The sequence below is a fragment of the Engraulis encrasicolus genome, chromosome 8 (assembly GCF_034702125.1).
Source record: "Engraulis encrasicolus isolate BLACKSEA-1 chromosome 8, IST_EnEncr_1.0, whole genome shotgun sequence".
NCBI classification, from domain to species: domain Eukaryota; kingdom Metazoa; phylum Chordata; class Actinopteri; order Clupeiformes; family Engraulidae; genus Engraulis; species Engraulis encrasicolus.
The window spans coordinates 3,675,578-3,699,068 of record NC_085864.1 but is presented as its reverse complement, the minus strand read 5'-3'; the positions used below and the strand labels follow the sequence as shown (position 1 = coordinate 3,699,068).

General features: G+C 45.9%; 1 protein-coding gene across 2 annotated transcripts in view; it reads right to left on the bottom strand.

Moving 5' to 3' along the window:
- The window catches only part of tpst1 (tyrosylprotein sulfotransferase 1), a 66,215-nt gene that overhangs the window by 22,941 nt on the left and 19,783 nt on the right, over window positions 1-23,491 (bottom strand). For both annotated transcript variants that reach the window (XM_063204835.1, XM_063204836.1), the window contains exon 3: window positions 7,360-7,558. In XM_063204835.1, coding sequence (XP_063060905.1) covers window positions 7,360-7,558 — 199 coding nt within the window. The remainder of the gene's footprint in view (window positions 1-7,359; window positions 7,559-23,491) is intronic.

Sequence of the window (23,491 nt, the reverse complement as noted above, 5' to 3'; positions counted from 1 at the left end):
GTCAGGCAGGCAACACGTTGACTCCCAAGGCCATTCACGGAGCAAAAAAAACTTAGAAGAGCCTGATAGCAATGGTGCTAAATGAGCTCTCTAAATTTAACTGGCTGTCAACTGCAACCGTGTCCATGGCGGACTGTTGGAACAGAGGGGTAATGAGCTTGCATGTGAATTTAAAATGAGAAGGAGTAGTTTCACAGACGTGTGTCAAGAGAGACAGGTGTGTGTCAGGAGACACGTTTGGATTCAATGTTTTAGCACTTGAGAGTGTTGAGGGCTACCGATTAACCCACACTTTTCCATGAGATTAGGTTTACTGCAGTAGTAGACTACCTCTACCGTACACATGGGCATACACGCACACACGCACGCACGCACACACAGTGTTGGCCCCTGTCTACTCTTTAGGGTTAAGGATGCATTTTGCAGGAGTTTACTGGCCAGTGTGTGTGTGTGTGTGTGTGTGTGTGTGTGTGTGTGTGTGTGTGTGTGTGTGTGTGTGTGTGTGTGTGTGTGTGTGTGTGTGTGTGTGTGTGTGTGTGTGTGTGTGTGTGTGTGTGTGTGTGTGTGTGTGTGTGTGTGTGTGTGTGTGTGTGTGTGTGTGCGCGTGTGTGTGTGTGTGTAGCGAGAAGGGGGGAAATTGGGTGAGTAAGCTCAGCTGGGCCTGGTCCAGGGGAAGCACACTAATACTCTGCAGATGTGCACCGGGCTCCCCCTCTCCCACCGGCCTCAGACAGACCCAGTAGAGACTCACCCCTGTGTGTGTGTGTGTGTGTGTGTGTGTGTGTGCAAGAGAGCGAGCGAGCAAGTGAACGAGCGAGAGAGCGAGAAAGAGAGAGAGTGCGCACACGAGAGAGAGATACAGCACTGTGCGATTCTTTCCAGAGAGGGGGGCTAGAAAGAATACCCCGCCAACAATAGAAAGCAGGGCAAATCAGGAAAAAAGTGTGTGTGTGTGTGTGTGTGTGTGTGTGTGTGTGTGTGTGTGTGTGTGTGTGTGTGTGTGGACAATGGGGGATTCTGCACACAAGCTCTGAAAATACATTTTCGCACGCACAGATACATTCTTTCTGCCTTTCATTTACTCAAAAACAGACGCGGGGCAAAAAAAACCTAGAATTTCCCCCCTTTGCTACTTTTTTCCTTGTGTCCTCATGGCCTCAACTTAGTCAAACTCACTCCGCCACTGTCTTACTCACTGTTTCCCTGTCTCACTCACTGTCACAACAGCAAAAGTTTTGAAAAAGAACAATAACTCACTCTACGGCCTCCCTGTCTCAAACTAAATGTCATAAGAATTGAGGTATTTAGAATAGAACAATAACTCCTTTTTGCCATCTCAGTCAACACATGTCAACAGCTGAACTATTGGCATGAACCAGTAATGACAAGTCTAGACCGAAAGTAACTTGGAAGGGAAGAACACTACAGTTCATGGCTGGTTTCCCTTTTATTTGAACTGCGTGTGAAAAAAACTGAAGTGTGATGCCCTTTACTGCTTCAGTTAATTTACTTAATGTGGGATTCAGGTGAACCCAGTTTAAGATTTTGAAGAACATGCAATAGCGTGCGTTTTCCGCTTCTCTGGTTTCCCTTTAGCCAAGTAATCAGGGTAAGAAAGACAGACGTATCACTGAGGATCAATGAGGTCAAGGTTGAGGGAGGGTCTGGAGGCCTGGCTGACATCTGGAGAGCTAGTTAGCTTGGTCTCGTCTCGTCTCGTCTCCCCTGATTTCCCTGCACCATTCCTGTAGCCTCGCTCAGGGGCTAGGGGCCTCACTATGCATGCAGGATGGGCCTCCATCCTTTCACATCACTGCATTTTGATACTCTGTATTCCAGTTCTTGGGTCAATGACGGTTTAGTCGTAGCACGTGAGGGTGGTGCAACAACAGTTAATGTCACTAATGTATGGATTAAATGAGTGGAATTTTGGAGGATTATCTAAGAAGCATATTAATTGCAGTACATTAATTACCAGTTACTAATTAATTTCTGGGCGTTAGTTGTGGTTGTACCATCTGATATCTGAGACTCCCAAAAAAGTAATTGACCCTTTTGTGTGATGTTACTTTTTGGGGAAATCCACTTCAGTGCTTGCTGCTTGTGGTGCTGGAGTTAGTGAACAAAAAAGTAATGTGAATCTGAACTCCCCCTCCCAAACAATTGTGCTGCTAAGTGACAACAGCAAAGTTCCTGGATGACTGACTGCAACAATATGTGTAATAGCATCTGTAAAGTTGAATCTAATGAAATCATCTTCAAAATGAAGGCTATTATGTTTCTGCAGCCACAATGGTATGCAAGTTAAAACAAGAAACCTTGCTTCAAAAAACGAACTGAGGAGAAAAATGAAGTAGTACCGTTACTGTATGTGCACTGCACTTGCACAAACGTGTACACATGGCCCTCTGAGTCACTCTTGAGAAATGTCTCTGCATCACACAGACAGAAAAGAGGAGATACATTTCTCTCTGCGAAAGCCATCGGCTCAAGGGTGACCGAGATGACAGGATCGGGGCGGGGTGGGAGGGAGGGAAGAAGGGGAAGTGTGTGACAGCAATGTCATGGCTGGGGGAGGGACATCACAGAGACGAGAGTCTCTGAACAGAATCCTGTCGCAATAAACATACGAGCGCAAGTCATTCCAAACCCACAGCCCTCTCAACACAAGTCTTACAAGGCAGACAGAGAGAGAGACACACACACAAAAGCAAAGCACAACCCAAAGGAGCCGAGCAGCAGTACAGATGGAAGAGAAGGAAAAGGGGGGAAATACGCACGTACACACATACACAAACACACACACACACTCACACATGCACACACACAGCAGCGCAGGAATGTCTCCCACCACAGTCATTATTACCAATCCATCCCCCCCGCCCCACACACACCATTCCGTCCCATCATGCATTTTTTCCCTTTCTCCCCCTTCAGTTCTGCATCCACCTCATGCTCTCCCCAACTCCCCTCATCTCAATCCACTCTCCAGCTACTCCAGATCCAACCCCCACCCCCCAATTCCCCCCGATGCCTCTCCTCACACATGGAAAAAGTGTTGCAATGTGAGGGATGGATAACTGGGGCCTTCCCACGGAGAGAGACAGGGAGAGGGAGAAAGACAGAGAGAGAGAGAGAGAGAGAGAGAAATAGAGAAAGATAAATAACTGGGGAAAGAAAGAGGGATAGATGAAGTAATAGAGAGAGGGAGACTGTGAGGGAGAGAGAGGAGTGATCTAGCCAAGCAGAACTGAGCGGAGCTTAAGTGAACTGCTCCACTGCGACAGGCTGAATTCCACTGGGCAGAGCTCCCAAAGCCTCCGAGGTGGTGGAGAGAGAGAAGGAAGGATGAAGGAAGGAGGTGGTGGAGAAAGAGAAGGAGGAATGAAGAAGGGAGGTGCTGGAGAGAAAGAAGGAGGGAGGTGCTGGAGAGAGAAGAAGGAGGCTGGGTGGTGGGCAGGCAGGCAGGCGTGCATGGATGATCGGGGGGATGGGGAGACATGAGGAGCCTGGTATGGTTCTCATTAGAACTGTAGCGAGCTCACTGCCTTTTTGCCGTTCCCGGCATGAACCACCCAACCCCAAACTATGCTTGCTTCCAGTCAGCTCTCTCTCTCAGTTCATTCGCGGGATGGAAAAACATAGACAGAGGAGCCTCAGAAACTACAGAGAGCCTGGAGCTGTAACCATTGTTCTTCGAGTGTCTTAAAACACAGTTCAGCGTATCAGTTTATGGCTTAGCTCCTGCTAGAACGAAAGGAGAGAAAGAGTCATCCAGAGGGTATGATGACGGAAGTTAAAAAGTCTGTGGAAATGTCTCCTGCATGCTGGCTCTTAGACAAGACTCAGTTGAATCATACCCCTCTGAGGTGACCCAGTCACCCTGGCAACCCCCACTCCGCATTCTAGAATTTCCCAGAAACGTGACTTATGTACGTCAGCCTTGGAGTCGCCTATCAAAAAGGCCAACAAGTCTGGGCCCTGGAGATTCCGTTTGAAGGCATACCCTTGTCTTACCTTAACCTACGACCCCAGGAAGTGATCGCAATACTGTCTGGTGATGGTGCATAGGGTTAATTAGCCCCTTTGTAAAGGCCACAGAGGCAGCGTGTAGCAACAGGAACAAGCAATCGATAGCTATGTTTTTTGAGTGATGACTGAGAGAAGCTACTCTCTCTCGTCTGTGCCTTGCAATTGCCTCTCCAATCTAATTTCTCGTCAGTAACAGCTTAAGTAGCTGTTTGATCTCGACAGAATAAAGTAGGTGAGTGGCCATTACAAAACATTAGAAATTATTAATAATCGATGTTTTAAAGGCAATGGTGACGTTTAATGGAGATTAAGAGGGGTGTTTCAATTTACGGGCTGATGGCTCACGTCAAACTGGAGGCACCAGCAAGCATTGACTTAATGTCTAAACCCATGCACTGTGCTGTTTGTATTGCACTGTTTGTGTTCCACTGTTCAGGGCATTGTGCTACGGTCATCATGACAGAGAGAGAGAGAGAGAGAGAGAGAGAGAGAGAGAGTGTGTGAGAGAGAGAGAGAGAGAGAGACAGAGACAGAGACAGAGACAGAGACAGAGAGACAGAGTGACAGAGTGACAGAGAGAGACAGAGAGAGACGAAGAAAAAAACAAAACAAACAAAAGGCAGTCTCGTCCAAGCGTTTCAGACCCCTCGCGAAGGTATTGAAAACGAGGGTGAAAAGGGTCTTAATGGACGTACTGAAGGGCTGCTGCTCCCTACAGTTCAATAATATTAAAGGCCGAATCTTCTGGGGTATTGTTTAGTGCACTCTAAGCACTAAAACACCACTCTGGACTCAAATTTCCAGCACTCACTTTGCTTTTAAAACCTGCTCTCACGAGGGCCGCAAAATTGACAGATAAGAACAAAAAAAAAATGAATGAAATAAAAAAATAAAACAATAAAACATTCATTCTTGTGAAGTCAAGTGCTCCCTTGACAGGTGGGTCTAAAGTCAATTTGAGCATGAGAAGCAACCGTCAAGGACCTTCAGGACATACAATAAAGGAAGGAAAGAATTTTAAAAAAGGAAAAGAAAAAAACACTCATGAGAGCTGGCTAATGGAGAAAGCGAGAGCGAACAAAAGTAATAAGTGTTTCGGTCAGGGATGTCACATTGTGCGTTTATCTGAAAGGAAAGAAGCTGCAATCACACAGCAGGCCACTTCCAACCCGAGTGGCCAACGCACAACAGCACATAGGGTACGTTCGTGAACTGCTACTACGAGTGCTCCTAACACACAGCAGCCAGAGCTCTGACTTTGAAACTGTTTTAAATCCCAATCTGTCGGGGGAACTGTGGTGCACTGCTCCAATACGTTGTACCATACTGTATGGGTAAGATTGTCCAGGGGCACCCAGGTTCGAATCTAGCCAGGGTCATTTCCCAACCCTACCCAATCTCGCTCTCCAAACTATCTCCTGTCTTCTCTATACTGTCCTATGCACAAAAGGCACACATTTGTTTTTGGTTTGTTTATCAAGAGTGGAATGTTCTTTTTTTCCGAGCGATCTTTCCGGAGAGTCAGGTTGTGTATATAAACGCACCCAGGGTCTATCCATCCATCCGCAAACCAGGCGTAGACTGAGAAATTAATGCGCTCCAATGCTGGAATCAGCGTTTAAAAATAAACATCAAAAACGCACTGCTGACGGATATGAAATCTCTCAAGAGCACTGGCCCCAGCCCTGGACACCTGATCTCGGCCACCAGAGATTACACTGGACTCCTCACGTTACATTTTTAAGCATGCACACAATACTTCCTCGGAAACGCAAGGAGACTCGGGACGCCTCAAAAGGTCACATATGGATGATTTATCACAGACTATCTCTCATGACTCAGGGCTTTTAAACACAGTCTTCAATTTCTGCATAGTCAGGACAAGGGACAGTAACTTCTCTGTAGATTTGTTTTTTTGTCCAATTTAGACCACAAACACATGGGATTTTGTTTTAGAAGCTTACGAGGAAAGGTTGACTAATCTTTGAGGAGTTCAGGGAGAATGTGACAGAATTGCAAAAAAATTGCTTTAAACAAATAGGACACTGTTGTTGAGCTTAGCCTGTGAGAACTGTGACTAACTGACTACGTATTTGCATGAAGGGATGTCAGGGGCAATGTCATGGGGATATGAGCCCTCTTGGCAAATCACTTTAATACACGGAAGGTGAAGGGGGAGGGGAAGCCTGATTCCCTGTGCCAGGGCCAGGTTTAGGATTTAAAGAAACACAAAGTAGAGCTTTGTGAGCTAAAAAACATTCCCGTGTCCCATCAACAGGATGGGAACAGGATGAACCACTTATGCGTGTGCTTTGCTGATCTAAACTGATACACTTAGCATTGTCCTGTATAATATAAACTGTAGACAAGCAGTAAGTGCATACACATGTTTTAAAACTGTTAAGACTATTATAAATTTACTGTTACCAGAATGGCAAAGACCAAGTTGCAATGTATTACTAAAGACTGAGCACAGTCTTTTCAATGATTACAATGTTCCACTGGCGGAACGGCACACATTATGAGGCTACTTGTAGGGATTCTGGTTGTGGGCACAGCACTGCATGGCTTAATGATTACCAATTCATTATTATTATTTTTTTTATTTTTGTAGGACCTTTCATGCCTTTATTTTGACAGGACAGTTGAAGATGGTGACAGGGAGCGAATGGGACAGAGAGACAGGGGAGGATCGGGAAATGACTCCGGCCGGACTCGAACCGGGGTCCCCGCGGGTGGGCGTGCAAGACCAATGTGGGGGGCTTAGCTCGCTGCGCCACAGCGCCCCCAAATGATTACCAATTCAGCTCTGATTGAGAGTGGTGCCTTACTGTACAGTCAGACCAGACACGGTACAAGAAACGATGTACAAGCTGAAGAAGCACAGGCCTGGTTTTGGGCCCGATTAATTCATGCCCACTGGGTGAGTTTGACTTGTGGGTCATAGCCAAAATGTGTGTATGTACATGTGAATGGCAATTATGAGCCCGGACTAAGTGACAAGATGGAGAACGGTGGCTTAGGCTAGGCATGACAGCCCCATGCACAATGTGGACACAGATAGACAGTTGAGAGTTGAGAAAGCTGCATGATGGTGACTGTGATGACTCACTCCTCTGGTGCTGTCCCTGGTGTTGTCGTTAGCCTAAATGTGTGCTTCTGCATCTAAATAGTCATGCTTTTCTTTCTGGTTCAGCCATGTGCAGTAGATAAAATGACTGTAACAAAGCATGGATATGCATGGATGGGCTTGACAGACAAAGTGATCAAAGACAGATAGTTGACACAGAGAAAGCTGCATGATGGTGAACGCAATGACTCACTCACCCGTCTAGTGTTGTCCAGCACCCTGGGGTCGGGCCGGCCGTAGTTTGGCGGGTTGGCGTGGGGGTCGTAGCCGAGGCGCGACAGCATGGGCGCGATGACGGCCATGTCTCGTAGCACGTCGGCCGGAATCTTGCCCACCCACTTAGATAAGGCCTCGACGTTCACTGGCTTGATCACCTGGTCTGTGGACCTCTCCACCCTGACAAAACACAAACAAAAAAACGAATAAAAAGGTCAGTGTCAGTTTAGTTTAAACATTGCAGTCTTGACAGACAAAACACAGAACAAACATGGCACAGGCTTGATCGCATAGTCTGTGGACCTCTCCACCCTGACAAAACACAAACAAAACAAATTAATTATAAATAGGAGCGCAATGGTGCTTCACAGATGTCTTGTTCGGTGCAGATTTATTTCTTTACAGGTGCATGAATACTAACATTTCCACATCACATGTCTTCATCAAAGCTCCAAACAAATGAATTAATTAGAGGTCAGTGTCAGTCCAGTTTACACTTCAGCTTTAAAATTAGTTTACACAATAACACAAACAATCAAACAAAAAAGCTAAATGCCCTTGAAGATTGCAATGTGTACGCTGGCTCTAACGACCAAACCGAAATAAACAAAGACACTATTTGTCAATTTACACATTATAACATCTTCACAGGCTTAGACAGGACAGGACCACCCAGGGAAATGAAATGTCAGTGTCAGTTTACACATTGCAGACCTGACAGACAAAACAGCAAAAAAGAAGCAAACAAACAAAGGCACAAATAAATAAACAAACAATAGAAAAAGAAAACGCCAATGTCAGTTTGCACATTATAGTCTTCACTGGCTTACAGACAAGTCCAGACCACACAGGGAAGAGATTAGTGTGAGATCCCGGTAGGCCCCCTCATGTATTTAGATAAAGCCTGTTGTTCTGATGGATAGCCGTGATTACCTGGGGGTCTGGCAAATGAAGCAGAATTGTTGGGACTTAAGTTTTATCTTGTTTATTCCAGCGGTTTTCAGGGAGTCATTTTTTCATCAGGCCTGTATTGCTGTAGTAACTTATATCGCATACATAAGGCAGGTCTGGTGAGCGTCACGTACGTACGTTATGACAGACTGCAAACTCATTACAACAAAACTTCAATTGAGCATGTTGAAAGTCCCCACAAAAAAGTATTTCAAGGCACCCCTCCCTCACTTACATAGATCCCTGCTACCATCTGCATGCGTCTCAAGTACGTTGTAAGGATTCACGTTGTAAGACCAAAGACAGAAATGAGAGAAGGAATGTTTTAGTATGTTCTGGACTTACAGCATAAGACATTGAAGCATTAGGGAGGGCGAACATTAGAGTTACACTGTTCATCGACTACATAATGTGTGGAGATATACAGTGCACATAACATGGATATATGAAGTCTAAGTAAGTGGAAAACCTCCTGACAGAATTCAGGTAATTATTTTTCATACTGTATATATAGATCCCCAGCCCATGAAGGCGTTTCAGAACCCCCTGTGAAAGAAAACACCACGCGACAGCAACATCAGCATCGCTGTTTTAATATAGACGCCGTCTAGCCTGTACTGTAAAACAAAAGCACTCTTCATTTCATTTCTGAGGTTAACCATCTTGGTCTGATAAACAACACACCCAGGCCTGTCACCACAGACAGTACTCCACATCACATGCTTGGAATACTCTCTCCTCTTATTTTTCATAGGGGAATCTTACAACACAAATAAACAAACTGAGAACTAATTTTACCAACAGCAAAATGTATGTGTGGTGGTTCTTCTCCTGTTCTCTCGATTACTTCTGACTGCACTTCACCAGCACCTGGAGACAGGAGGTGCATAGGAGCATCATACATTTAAATACTACAAATAACCAAACACTTTATACAACATGGCCCCTATGGCGTAGGAGGACCACCACAGTGTGGACAGATGAGCAGTACAGCCCCTGCAAAGGCGCCCCACCCACCCACCGACACATCTCCTCTCGCTGTCAGCAGCTAATTGTGTGTAATTGGATCGCACAACACAATTAAAAGATGGCCCCTGGCCTCCCTTCTCTTCCCTTCTCTTCCCTTCTCTTCTCTCCTCTCCTCCCTCGTCTTGCCTTTAAAGGGCCCCCATATAAAAAGCGCACGGGAATGAATGGCCTTTCACTCTCTGACATCATCTCCCCGCTTGTCATTGCCGCATCAGATTTCATGGCCCCCGCAGCAATCAGATTCGATTAAGATTATTAGCAGACTTGTGAAAGAGGGGGCATTTTTCTCATTGTGAAGCACTTGAATCAGCCAGCATCGTAACTGTAAGCCGATTACTTGGCGGAGACAATGTCCTGTCCCCATCCTACCCCCCCACCTCTGATCTTACCGAACGCACAACCATAAGAACAGAACCAGATACAGTTCCATAGTTTGCTTGCTTGCTGGGCCTGGCCGACTGACCGCAAGGCGGTCTATGTAAATGGAAAAACCTGATAAAAGGCAACTACAGCTCCAGAGTCATGTAGAGACGGTGGGAAGTGGAGACATTTTCTGGCCCTGAGTTCATGTGCAGCTGCTGCCAGTAGGCCTTCAGAGGGCTGCACAGCATCTCTCTCTCCCCCCTCTTAGCATACAGAGAGCGGAGCAGAGCCTGCAGAGCAGAGCACGACCAACGATACTCACTCACTCACACAGTCACACACTGAGACTAATCAGAAACAGTCTTTGGTCTGCCTTTTTCTGCTCCACAATTGTGAAACTGCAAAAGGGCGAACTGGGGCATGGGGGAAATGTACTGTATAGAAAGCCATACGTTAGCCATAAACACTTTCCCATATTACACCGATTTAGTGCTAGTGTTTGCATTTAGTGCTAGTGTGTGTCCATTTGAAATACTCTAAAAATATATTGAAGAAAGAAAGATAGAAGCTGCTTCATTTAAACTGAGCCTGAAAAGACACTGAATGTTTCACTGGTGAGAACTAAGTACATGTCCCAATTAAAAAGATGCACAGCGATTTGAAATGGCCTAAAAATAAATTGAATGAAATCACCTTTTGTGAAAAAGCATAAGGAGAATTGTGGTCCCTGGAAGAACAGAAGTTTGTACAGCTCAATACGTTGAGTGTAGAGACTAATGTTCCAGTTGGAAAGGGGAATGGAGACCATGGTGATCAAGCATTTCAACTGCGAGTGTTGAAAACATTAATTTCCTTTTTGTGAACAAAATTGTTATACCTCACTTGGCTACACACTCCTCAGATTGTGAGAAAGAGTTTAACATGAGCTTGTATGCCCATGGGGACCCAGATTCAAGTCCAGCCCCATCTCTCTCCAGACTCATGTCTCAAGCCCTGCCCCATCTCTCTCCCACTCTCTCCCTGTCATATTCTCAACGCAAATGTTTTTCTTTTTACAAAAACACTTATCATCACATTTTCCCAGTAAGCTTTATGATGGACACTACATTACTTGAGAAAGCATACGTAATTCTGTTGCAATGCAATCCTCAATCCTTTTCCGTTGTTGAATGGTGGAACAAGCTACCAGCTGCCAGAAGAGTAAGTCACCCTAGTGACCTCCAAGAGGCTCGTAAAGACTCATCTTTTCCGAGAGAACTTTCCTCCCTCTCTCACAAAACTGACCTCCACTCACCAGCAGCACTTCCCTGTAAACCGGGCAAAATGCCTCAATCACGCAGTGATGACTAATGCATGTCATTGAGTGCAGTTACATCCTGGGAGAATTCCAGTTTCCAACGGAATACTCAGTCAGTATTCAGTTCCGGAATGTTTTCTATACTCCGTTTGAATGGAGTAGCATTGGCTACTAGTACTAGATGGTTACACCATCCTGACTGTGCTGCTACTAAACAGTCATTGACTCATGTGAGAAATAAATTCTCTGCTTTCTCCCTTTTCTATTCTATTCTGTATGCTACAGAATATCTGAGGTTTGTTCATGCCCTCTTTTCTAAGTCGGAAACCGAATACCACCACACATGACCAAAAGTTGCCGAATGTCTGCACACTTGCATCCTTTCCCCCCCGCACTCAAGTATGCAGACGTTTTACTTTCGATTTTCTAAGTCGTGTGTTGGAGAAAAGCATCCGCTCAGAGCAAGTGTAATGTAATGTCACCATTGGCTGCAGGCAGGCCACTAAGTAAGCTGTGTGACAGAGCACACTGGAATGTTTAACTACACGAAAGCGTCAAACAAGTTCAAGGTCACGACAGGTTAAAATGCCACCACAACAGCCATGGGCACAACACTGCAAAGTGTGTGTGTGTGTGTGTGTGTGTGTGTGTGTGTGTGTGTGTGTGTGTGTGTGTGTGTGTGTGTGTGTGTGTGTGTGTGTGTGTGTGTGTGTGTGTGTGTGTGTGTGTGTTGCGCCTGTGTGTGTGTATGTCTGTGTGTGTGTATGTCTGTGTGTGTCTGTGTGTGTCTGTGTGTGTGCTCGTTCTCGACATGATCCCTTTAGCAGACAGCTGAGGCAGAGAGCCAGCCGGGATGCAGTGTGTGTGTCAGAGAGAGAGAGAGAGAGAGAGAGAGAGAGAGAGAGAGAGAGAGAGAGACAGAGGCGGAGAGCCAACCGGGCCGCAGTGTGTGTATGGCGTGCACTCGTGTTTAAATAATATGGGCACAAACGCCGTGAATTAGTAATCAGACTCAAATGAAATATTCAGCGGAGTCCTTGAACGACTGCATGCATTTAGAAGGATGGCAGGATGGTTTTACTAAGCAGGTGAAATGTGCTAGATACGCACGCACACATATGCGCATTGCGAACACACACACGCACGCACATGCCCACACAGACGTTTGAAATAAACCTGTGGGATTTCCATCCAGAATAGGATTCAATACATTAACAACATATCTCTTCAGACAGCCCGACTTTTTTCAAACCTTACAAGTGTTCTATAGTAAAGAAGAAGGATCACCGCACACTGGTGGACTTAGTTTTACTTTTTTTTAAATTTAGGTGAACAACGCGTTTCACATTGCGCTTCATCAGGTTCACTTTGTCATTTGCATACCTCCCACAGGTGAAATAGGTGATTACCGGGTCACATGACCTCACCAGAGTACCGTGACAGATCACAATAAAATTACAAATAGAAATTCACATTTCATAACACTACAGCCACTTTTTATAGGGATACAGTTGTACAAGTGTTCTCTTTGCTATGGTCACATGAGCATCGATGAGACAATAAAGCCACTGCAGTTCCCCTTCTTGGCAATATTTCCTTCTTCGTTATCATTCAATGCACGCACATGCACACATGCACGCACACACACATGTGCACAAGCACACACACGCACACCTGACTTTTTTTGGGGGGGAGGGGCAGTTTCCCTCCATATACTGTATGCACACATTCACATTCACATGCAGACAGACACACATTTCCACAAGTGCAAAAATCAAATATGTCGGCCAGACTTCATCTGTTTCACCGCAAACAAACACAGACACAGATGGGAGACAGGCCCTCTATAAGCCCCTGGTCACCATGGGATGGGATGTACTGTGCTGTGCTGTGCTGTGCTGTATTGTGCTGCAGGCCCTCCACTGCTGTAAGACGCTCCATCCCTACACATGGACAGCAGAGAGAGCAGACCGGAGAGCAGAGCGGAGAGCGGAGCAGAAGATACACACCAGGGGCAACAGCAGTGACATACCAACATGGATTGGGAGAGGAAAAAGAGAGACGAGTAGATAGACAGACAGACAGACAGCTGCGGGCACTCCACTGCTGCAAGAGGCTCCATCCGGAACAGAGCAGAGCAGACAGAAGCTGAACAGAGACAAACCAGGGACCACAGCAGTGACATACCAACCAACAGGGATTTTACAGTGATTTCAGAAAAGCAAGAGAGAGGTGGGGTAGATAGATGGGCAGATTGATATTAACCCATTGACGCCTAAGTCACCTGCAAAAATGGGTGCTGAATGCCTGAGCCCTTTTTAAGAAAAGCGGACCTTAGCCTATAAAAACCTAAATATCTGAGCTTCTGAAGCACATAAAAATATACAATAATTTGCATTTAAACACTAAGACCCTCTTCTTTCATTAGAATGTTTCCATTCATCTCAAACAAACTGAGATTTTTAATAAAGTTGTCTCAAATCTCATGCACCTGAATGTTGCGTAATGACGCTCCAGGCGCCAGGGCCAAAGGTTGCGCAACGCAACATCAGGCATCAATGGGTTAAAGGAGAAGTGTGACAACAGCAGAGACGAGGTACGGTACAGTGCAGGGCGGAGAGACACTGAAGGCCAAAGCAGTGGCATACCAACAGGGATTGAGATTACTTCTTTAAAAAGTGGGGAGACAGACAAGATACAGGGCTAGAAAGGCCAAGGAGGATATTAAATGAGAAGTATAAGGGGAGGAAGGAAGAGTTGAGAAAGACATGATGAAAACGGAGGAAGAGTGACAGAGGAAAGGAAGAGGAACAGAGGTTATGAGGACGGATGGATACAGATATGCTGGTATTACAAAGTACGGAAGAAAAGATGAAGACGGATGGGTGAAAGTGAGAGAAGAGAAGAGAAGAGAAGAGAAGAGAAGAGAAGAGAAGAGAAGAGAAGAGAAGAGAAGAGAAGAGAAGAGAAGAGAAGAGAAGAGACGAGAAGAGAAGAGGGAGCAGTGCAAAGAGGAGGACGGACAAAGATAGACACATACTGAAGGAGAAAGAAAGATGAGAAAGGAAATGGGGTGGAAAGAACACAAGAGGAGAAACAAACAGGAAAAGGAAATGAAACAAGAGGAGGCCCTTTGTTCAACAAAACAAAAACAAGGCCAATACTAATTTGAACTGCATGGAGAAAAGCAGCTGTAGGGGCCTGTCTTATTAAGTACCTCAAACAAGCAAGCAAGCTAGCACACAGGCACACAGGCACACACACACAGGCACACACACGCACCTCTGCTTTCCTCCCCAGGAGCACTGGAGGCGTAAAATGGCACTAGCCAAAATGCTGGTTAAGCACTTGTGTGTACTAGATATAAGAGACCAAACAATAATTTTAATGGATGAAAGATCTATGCAGCAGTTGCCAACTGGTTAGGAGTTGGCGTTTCAATCAGTGGGTTTCAGGTTCAAATCCCAACCTTGCCTCTCCCCACACCTCCATTCATGGCTGAGGTGCCTTTGAGAAAGGCAGATAACCCCACACTGCTCCAGGGGATGGTAACCAATACCCTGAAATGCAGTAACTATATGCTGCTTTGGATAAAAGCGTAAGCTATTGTAATGTAATGTTATACATTATGACTATTGTCTACTAACTAATGATTTCAGGCACCAATGACTAATGATATATCTTTCATTATCATGATTAGCTTTCGAGTAAGCATGCTGGTAAATTTTAGAATATATACACAATGGCCACAGACTTGAATACACCCAACTGGAACAGTATAAAGATTATTATCTCACACCAAAAGAAACAAAGAGTACTGTATGCGGTTGTTAAAAGTGAAAGTTTTACATTTTGTAATGCTAATTTCTAGCCCTGAGCAGGGCATAGCAGCAGCATCACCCATCCCTTCCCCTGCTCCACTCCATCTCCGTCTCCGTCTCCATCTCCTTCTGTTGGCTCTGCACCGGTCTCTGGGGTGAGGCCTGTGGCATGACTCATCTGGGTAGCTAGCTGAGGCATACTCATCATCGCTGCCAAGGCCCTCACAGGAGCACCGCGCCGCATACAAAAGTTTGTGCGTGCCTTCTGAAGTCTTCCCAAATTCTCCCTCTTGTGTTCTCCCTCAATCGCTCGCTTGCTTGCTTGCTTTGTACGTGTGCACGCCAGTGTGTGTGTGTGTGTGTGTGTGTTTCTCCAAGTTAGTGAGTGTATGCATTGGTGTCTATGTGTGTGTGTGTGAGTGTGTGAGTGTGTGAGTGTGTGAGTGTGTGAGTGTGTGTGTGTGCGTGTGTACGAGAGAGAGAGAGAGAGAGAGAGAGAGAGAGAGAGAGAGAGAGAGAGAGAAAGAGAGAGGGATAAATCTGTGTATAATGCGCTGCCAAAGATGTTCTCTGCAGAAGATCATGCAGCCTGCAGGTCAGCTCAGCAGCACGATACAAAAACAAAGACCTGAAAAGAAAAAAAAACTATGGCAACAGCAAGCGCTCATTAAATCCAGCAAGCACGACAAGGCGTCGTGGAAACGGAATGTAAGCAAAGCCTGGGTTATAATCTAATCAGACTAAATTAAATCTCGCTAATGAGAAACACATTCCAAGATTGGTTTAGGCCCCCGCTGCAGCACACAAATGTACGCATTATAACCCTCGAGTGTAACCACATTTTTTCCCTTTTATCTCCAAATGGATTAGCTAGGCTAGCAATGGCACAGCACCACCTCCGCACTCCAACATTATGTTTCACAACATGAACTTCACCAGGGAGCACCACTACAACTCTGGCTTACCTCGGGGCAATATTCCTAATACCGGTTAGAACAACAGTCAGTCACATCATAACGTGGACCATTAAGCTTGGCTACTACAGTGCAGCCAGGCATTTGGGATTGGTAGGAAGCATATACAATAGTTTGAAAGTTCAACACGTCTGACAGACTCTGTGAATATGATCTTTCATCAAGATCGTGGTGGTTTTGAACAAAACTAGGAAGCAAGCATGTGCCAATATGGAAAAGCCATACTTTTCATGCGTCATCTGAAACTATTTGGTCCACCTGGATAAGTCATCATGGCTTTTGCAGTCAGAGGCTGCCATCCCTGATCAACCTCACCGTGACGCAGCGTCATCATTAGGGTTGCGGTGTGCTCTGAATGCCATACCAACAGGCTCAGATCTTTTTGCTTTGCGGTGAAAGTTCCTTGAAGCCAGGCAGGCCTGACAGGGTGAATTCTCTCTCCTTACACACACACACACACACCATCTGACTCAGTATATACAGTAAATCTTGTTGTGTTAACTTAACACTTAGTGATTTGAATTCAGCATTCTTCGTGTTGGTCCTCTTGTGTAAGTGTTATATCAGCAAAGGGATGACACACTGTCACACTGTGACTGGCAGCAGGCTTGCCAGATGTCACTGATCATTTTCAACCCAAAAATGCTCAAAACCGGTCTGGAAGCACTAAATCCAGCCCAATTTGAACCAAATTGTAATGATTTCTATGGCCATACATCTACAAGATGATCAGCAAGGGAAGTAGACATGCTGTCACACTGTGACTGACATCGCTAGACTGGAGGCTTTGGGTTAACAGTGTGGGCACACAGAGAGTGACGCCGTGAGATTAGGCTACTAAAATGCCCAGCCGTGTTAACACGTGCCTCCCACCACAAGGGCTCATGGCAGTAGTAAAGCATGGGGAGAGTGTACTCTCTACACTACTCTAATGTACTCCACACAGCCAGTCACCGGGGAGCACCTTCTCTCACGCCCACTTAGAGAGAGATACAAGCGCATCCTCATAAACATGCCGGGTAATCCATCCCTTGGCATTAGTCATTAGAGCTTTACATCTTCTCCCTTCTTCTTCTCCCCTCCCTCCATTTGCCATGGATCCATTTAAACCAGCTGCGATTCCTCAGACAAATTTCTCGTTCGATGTGGTGACGGACTGTTGATCCATACAGACATTGAAAGCCGCTCAAAGGCACTCAATCATATCTGCTCAGAGAGCTAATGGTTAGCATGTTGCTTTCAGTGTGCACCGCCTTTGCCTGGTTGTATTGTCCTGCTCATGTCTTGATCCTTTTCTACTGGTGTTCAATGGAAATAAACAAATGTAAGAAAAAGGTTGTCCTTCAAACAGCATGGCATGTAATGGTTTGCTTATGTCTTCATGCCTCTGGTATGGCCTTATGCTTCTGTAAGGTCAATCACCTCTGCAAGAATAGGTTCTTTCATTCCTGTTCAACAGCCTTTGAATACATGCAGCATGACTGGTGAAAATCAACATTCAATCAAAACAAACATGACAAAAAACCACCCCAAGTCAGAGTCAGGCATTGCAAGCTGTTGCTGACAGTCTCCCTTGAACACCTCATTCTTATTCTCCTTCAGAAACAGGGCTTCTCTCTCTCTCTCTTTCTCTCTCCCTCCTGTTGCCATGGCCAACAAATGTGCGAGCTGCCGCACTTCCGTGGAACACAGCTAACTGGCATGAATATTTTAAGACATTAACGCTGTGCAGGGCAGTATCTACTCTGGGAGAGACAACAGAACAAAACCGAGTAGAATAGCACACAATGTCTCTCCCTTCAGACTGGAGAACCTCTAGAAACTGCAATTGAATGGATGGATGGCAGTTTTGTGGACATGATGCTGAACACTTTCAATTTACACATCCCTCACAGTCTCTCTCCCTCACATCTTACATTGTGCACTCTCAAAAACATGTGCACAAGCATGTGCACACGCCCACAAAAACGCGTGCCGCAAACATGAATACAAACACACAAAACCCCCATGGCGTCGGCAAACGCTATGTGGTACATTTGTCACTCGTCAGAGATGACAAGATCTTTTTGTTTTTGTTCTGTTCGCTTGCATGCCGCTGTTGGTGTTGTTATTTCTACCCACTGCGTCTGTGTGTGTTGATGTGGGCTTGTGGAAGTGAGCCTGAACAGCTTTCAATGCTCTCTTTCAATTACATCTCCTTACAGCACGCACACACACGCACACGCACACACACACACACACACACACACACACACACACACACACACACACACACACACACACACACGGCTGATTCTGCTTGATTTAGAGTTAATTTTGCACAGTCATTTTTCTCCGGTCGCACATCGCATCCTTAACTGTATCAGCCCTACGCCTGAATCACACTCGGCCTTCATCCGATTCCTCCTCCTACGGTCCATATGTGCTGTGAAGCAGAATAAAAAATGGGACGAAAAAAAACCCAACCAAAACAAATAAAGCCTGATGTGAGTGGCATGACAATAACAACCAATTTGTTACTCTTCCATGGTCACAACTACAGTGCAACTAATCACGGGAACAGAAAGGGAGGAACAAAGGGGTCAGTTGTCCCGGGGCCTCATTACTTTGTATGTATTGGGTGGGGTGCCCTTTCAAATGACTTTATCCTGGGTCCGATCAAAGCAGTCAGTGGGCCTGCATGAGTGGCATGACAATAACAACCAGCCTTTCAGTCCCCCATGGTCACAACTACAAAACTAAGCAGAGAAAAACATAGCGTGCTTTGCACAGCAGTAATAGACAGATGCTGGATTTTTACCACTTAAACGTATAAACAAGACAAAGGTGGTCTGTCCATTTTCCATGCAGGTGTAGTGGTTAACATATGGTTTGGCGTCTCCACTAGACAAAAACATGGGTGGAGACCATGGTAGGCATTAATGACATATTTTGCTAACACTGTGTTTAGACTGGAAATTCACTTTGTAATACTTCAGTTGTCTTGTGACTGAATTTCTGGATCCTTCCTTTAAAAAAGTTATCACCACATCATCAACACAATAGTGCAGACTGAGATTCTTTCTTGTTATTTTCACATAAAGAGTTACTGCAGTTTGCCTTAGCCAAAAAAGTACAGTGATGTGCAGATGTTCTCCATTCGGTAGGCCTACTCAACTAGACAGAGGAACGTGGTTTATTACCACACCCTTCAGCAGTCCAGCGAACATGAACAGAGACCTATACACCAAGTAGGAAAGCCAACAGTGGGGACAAAGTTGTCAGTTGTCTCAGGTCAAGGGAGAGGGAGGAAGGCAAATTTGGGTCCTTATCTAGTAGTATGTACATTATGTCACAGAAGTGAGTAGAGTAGAGTATACTTTATTATTCCAGAGGGGAAATTAAGGGGAGTACCACCTCACTTTTCTGCAGATTTTTAAGTATACTGTATCTTTTCATGGGACAACATTAAGGAAGTTTCACTTTGACACAATGGTTGTACTTCAGATTATTTTGAGTGAACAATACTTTGAAACCGATATTAATAACTGGTACGCTGACTATTGTTCATTGTGTCAAAGTGAAATTTATCTAATGTCGTCCCATGAAAATATATTTTTACACAACTCCAGAAAAGTGAGGGTTGTATTCACTTCCGTGACAAACTGTATTGGGTGGGGAGCCCCTTCAGATAATTTCTCCTGGGCCTGTCTAAAGCCGCCAGCGTTCCTGAAATCAATCTTCCCCAATGTTGATTCACATCCCCACATCCCATCCTCCTATATGCCATCTCCCCATCTCCCCATATTCCATCTTCAAATCTTCCTACATCTCATCTCACCGTCTCCCGGCCAGGACCTGCTGTGCCTTCAATCCCACAAATTACACCTGGCTCCTCCCTTCGCCTCTAACAGGAAACACATGAAGACTCATACATAATTAAATAAATACATAATAATACACACCAACCAGTAAACAAGGAAAGCCGAAATGTCATATGGCGCTGGCCCGTAGTACTGGAAGACAAAGATGAAAGATACAAAGATGAAGCAGAAGATGAAGATGAGGATGAGTAGGTGGAGTAGAGTAGAGTAGGCTCTTAATGGCTTCTGGCTGTTTGTCAATTATTCATGGTGGAGGGTAGCCTAGTGCTTCCCACAGGGTACAGGCATATCACTAAAGGCAGATATGAGAGAGAGAGAGAGAGAGAGAGAGAGAGAGAGAGAGAGAGAGAGAGAGAGAGAGAGAGAGAGAGAGAGAGCAGAGAGAGAGAGGGAGAGAGAGAGAGAGAGAGAGAGAGAGAGAGAGAGAGAGAGAGAGACCCTTGGCTTGGCCGCCCTCTGGGGGGTCGCTCTAAGTAACGGTGTGGTCGCTGGCAACAGGAGCCATGTAAATCATGGCCACGTAATTGATGGTAATGGGCAGGACCCCCCCCCCCCCTCCCGAACACACAGACAAGCACTCACACACACACATATTGTACACCTACTCCATCTCAATAGGTCTGTTTGGCTACCTTGCCTATCTTCCTGCCCTGCCGAAGCCAAAGAGGCAGAGACAGAGACAGAGACAGAGAGAGAGAGACAGAGAGACAGAGCGGGAGAGGTGTGGCGAGGGTGCGTATGATCGATGGGAGTCTGACTGGGAGATAGGGACCTGGGGCTGGCTGGCTGGCTGGTAAAAACTAAGTGGATAGGCGCTCGGCTCTGCGCTATGCCCGGCAGGTGTTGTGCTGGAGCCAACCTTAATGGAGAGTGGTGGACTCCCTATGGACAGGTGGGAAGGGTCTGATGTTGACGTGTTTGTTTATTTTTTTCGGCTCTAGAAATCATCTCTGGGAAACATTACAGAGAGCGCCTCAGGGTTACCCTTAGGACTAGCTACTCGGCTCTGTTCCAAATATCACATCACATAACATTTGTGAAGTCAAATCTTCAAGTTTCTTTTCTTTCAGACATGTAAAAGTTTTTATCTTTTACTTGACATGTTTCGACGGTGAAACTTCTGAGACAGCATGTATGCCCCCTCATCCTCCATCTCTCAACCACCATCCTGACGCCACAACTCTAACGGCAGGAGGTGTGACCAAACTGTCAATATTGATAGGAAGGACACACCTCCACAACATTAGCCGGTTTAAAGCAAGTCACACTCGCAAGTTTCACCGTCAAAACATGTCAGGTAAAAGATAAAAACTTTTACATGTGTGAAACAAAAGAAACTTGGAGGATGATGGGTCAGGCTCCCACGATCCATTGCATGTTAAACCAACAGCTGTCGAGGCACCAGAGACTTCGCTTACTACAAAGTTTGCCTGAAAGTAGGTGTGTGTGCCGCACACGTGCCTACACACACAAAATGTGTGCAGTCGCGCGTGCGGAGTGTGTCTAAGTGCTCTTTTGGCGGCATGCGCGTGATGAAACTACACATTGCAAAGCCCTCCTGGTAATTACCGTGTCAACTTTCGACCCAGGACAAGCGTTCTTATGTTATACGGCGCGCTCATTGTATGCTTTTCTATACGAGCCGTGGTTTGGAGCGGTAGGATAATGATAGTGGTCAGCGGGAAAGTACAGCAATTGCAACACTACCCACTCTACAAAAGAAACCCCAAGAACAAGGAGACGAAATGAAGTGTAAAAAGTGGGATCCATAACAGCCATGTATTTAAACTCAGTCATTTCACTACTCAAGGGACAACTTTGTCTCACAAAAATATACATCATCAGCCATTTATTTTAGCAGTATATGAATGTTATGTTTTCACAAACTGTGCTGTGCTGTGTTGACTGTGTAGTGTTCTGCCCACTATTTAGTGCTGACTATATAGTATTATGTTGTGCTGTGTTAAGTAGTGCTGTGCTGTACTGTACTGTGCACGCCGTGCAGTGTTGTTCTGTACTGTACTGTGCACACTAAACTACACTGTACTGTACTGTGCTATGCTGCTCATGTCTTGCTGTGCTGACTCTGTAGTGTTGCTTTTCGTGTTGACTATGTAGTGGCCTACTGTGTTGTACTGTGCTGTGCTGTGCTGTGCTTATTGTCTAGCACTCAGCTGTGCACATCATGCTGCATTGTGCTGTACTGCATTGTGCTGTACTGTGTACACTACACTAAGCAGTCCTATTTTGTGCTGTGCTGTGCTTTGCGTACCACACTGTGCTTTGCTGTGTTGTGCTGTGCTGGCCATGTGTTGCAGTGCTGACTCTGTAGTATTGCTGTGTGCTGACTGTAGTGCTGTTGTCCAGAGCAGCAGTGTCTCCTGAGCATTAGCATATTAGCTATGCAGGTCGCTAGTTATGAATATTTGATTGGAGTCAGAGGGGAGGCAACAGCACATGGCCAGCAGCTGGCCAGTTAGCTCTAGGGTCCATCTGGCCCTCCCTCCACTCCACTCCCCCCTGATCATCTGCTTCACGCTCTTGCTCTCTGTGCCTGTCTCTGTCTAACAGTCTGCCTGTCGGTCACTTGATCACTTTCTGTCTATGCTGATCTGCCCGTCTCTGCCTGTCTGCCTATATGTCAGTCTGTCTGTCCACCCGTACGACCGTCCATCTCTGCCCTCCAGTCAGTCTGTCTGTCTGTCTGTTTATCTGTGTCTGTCAGTCTGACGTGGCTGCCTCTCCATCTGTGGTCATTAGGTGAACCTCTAGTTCCCACTTCCAGTCACTACCTTACCACTACCTCCCCATCCTTATCAAGTCACAGTCATCACATCTGTGGGTGTGTGAATGCTTGTGTGCATATGCGCAGACGCTGTATTTGTGAGGCAGGCGGGCAGGCAGGCAGGCAGCACCGACCGACAGACACTCAGGGCCTCCAGTGCTCCAGTGAGCGTGCCCAGAAGAGGAGGGAAGAGCAGATGATGAAGGGCTTTTAAAGACCACTAGAGCTGCCCGTCAAACCTGTCCTCTGAGGCCAGAGACTAGCACTGAGGAGCGAGAGAGAGAGAGAGAGAGAGAGAAATTGGAGCGAGCGAGACAGAGACAGAGAGAGAGAGAGAGACAGAGAGAGACAGAGAGAGACAGAGAGAGAGAGAGAGAGAGAGAGAGAGAGAGAGAGAGAGAGAGAGACAGAGAGAGACAGAGAGAGAGAGAGAGATCTTTTTCCTCCAGCTCTATCGTCCCTGAGACCATTTCTCACGATAAAACTCCCGAGAAGCCATTTGTAACCGAGGACAACCGTGCGCAGGGGAGGAACAAAAGTCTGAGAGCTGAGAGCTAGACCAGATGTGATGCTCTGGAACAAACTCTTTAATCATCGGCAAGACAAAGGGAAAATATAATAAATGATGAGGAGTGAGTGATGATTTAAGAGTCTGTGATAAAAGGAGGGCCCATGTCTTTTCCTCCCTCCCACTGTCTCTCTCTTTCCTTCATCGTCTCATTTGTCAGAAGCTGGCTGTGCAAGGAATCAAACAGATATGATTGGCCAGCGCTGCTATAGAAACAGCCAATAGGCACCAAAACAGGAGTCAAGCCAGGCGGACAGCTGCAGCCAAACAAAAGCTGAGGAAAAAGAGGTGAGGGAGAGAGGGAGAGAGAGAGAGAGAGAGAGAGAGAGAGAGACAGAGAGACAGAGAGAGAGAGGGAGAGAGAGAGAGGAGAGAGAGGAGAGAGAGGAGAGGAGAGGGAGAGGGAGAGGGAGAGGGAGATGGAGAGGGAGAAGGAGAGGGAGGGAGAGGGAGAGGGAGAGA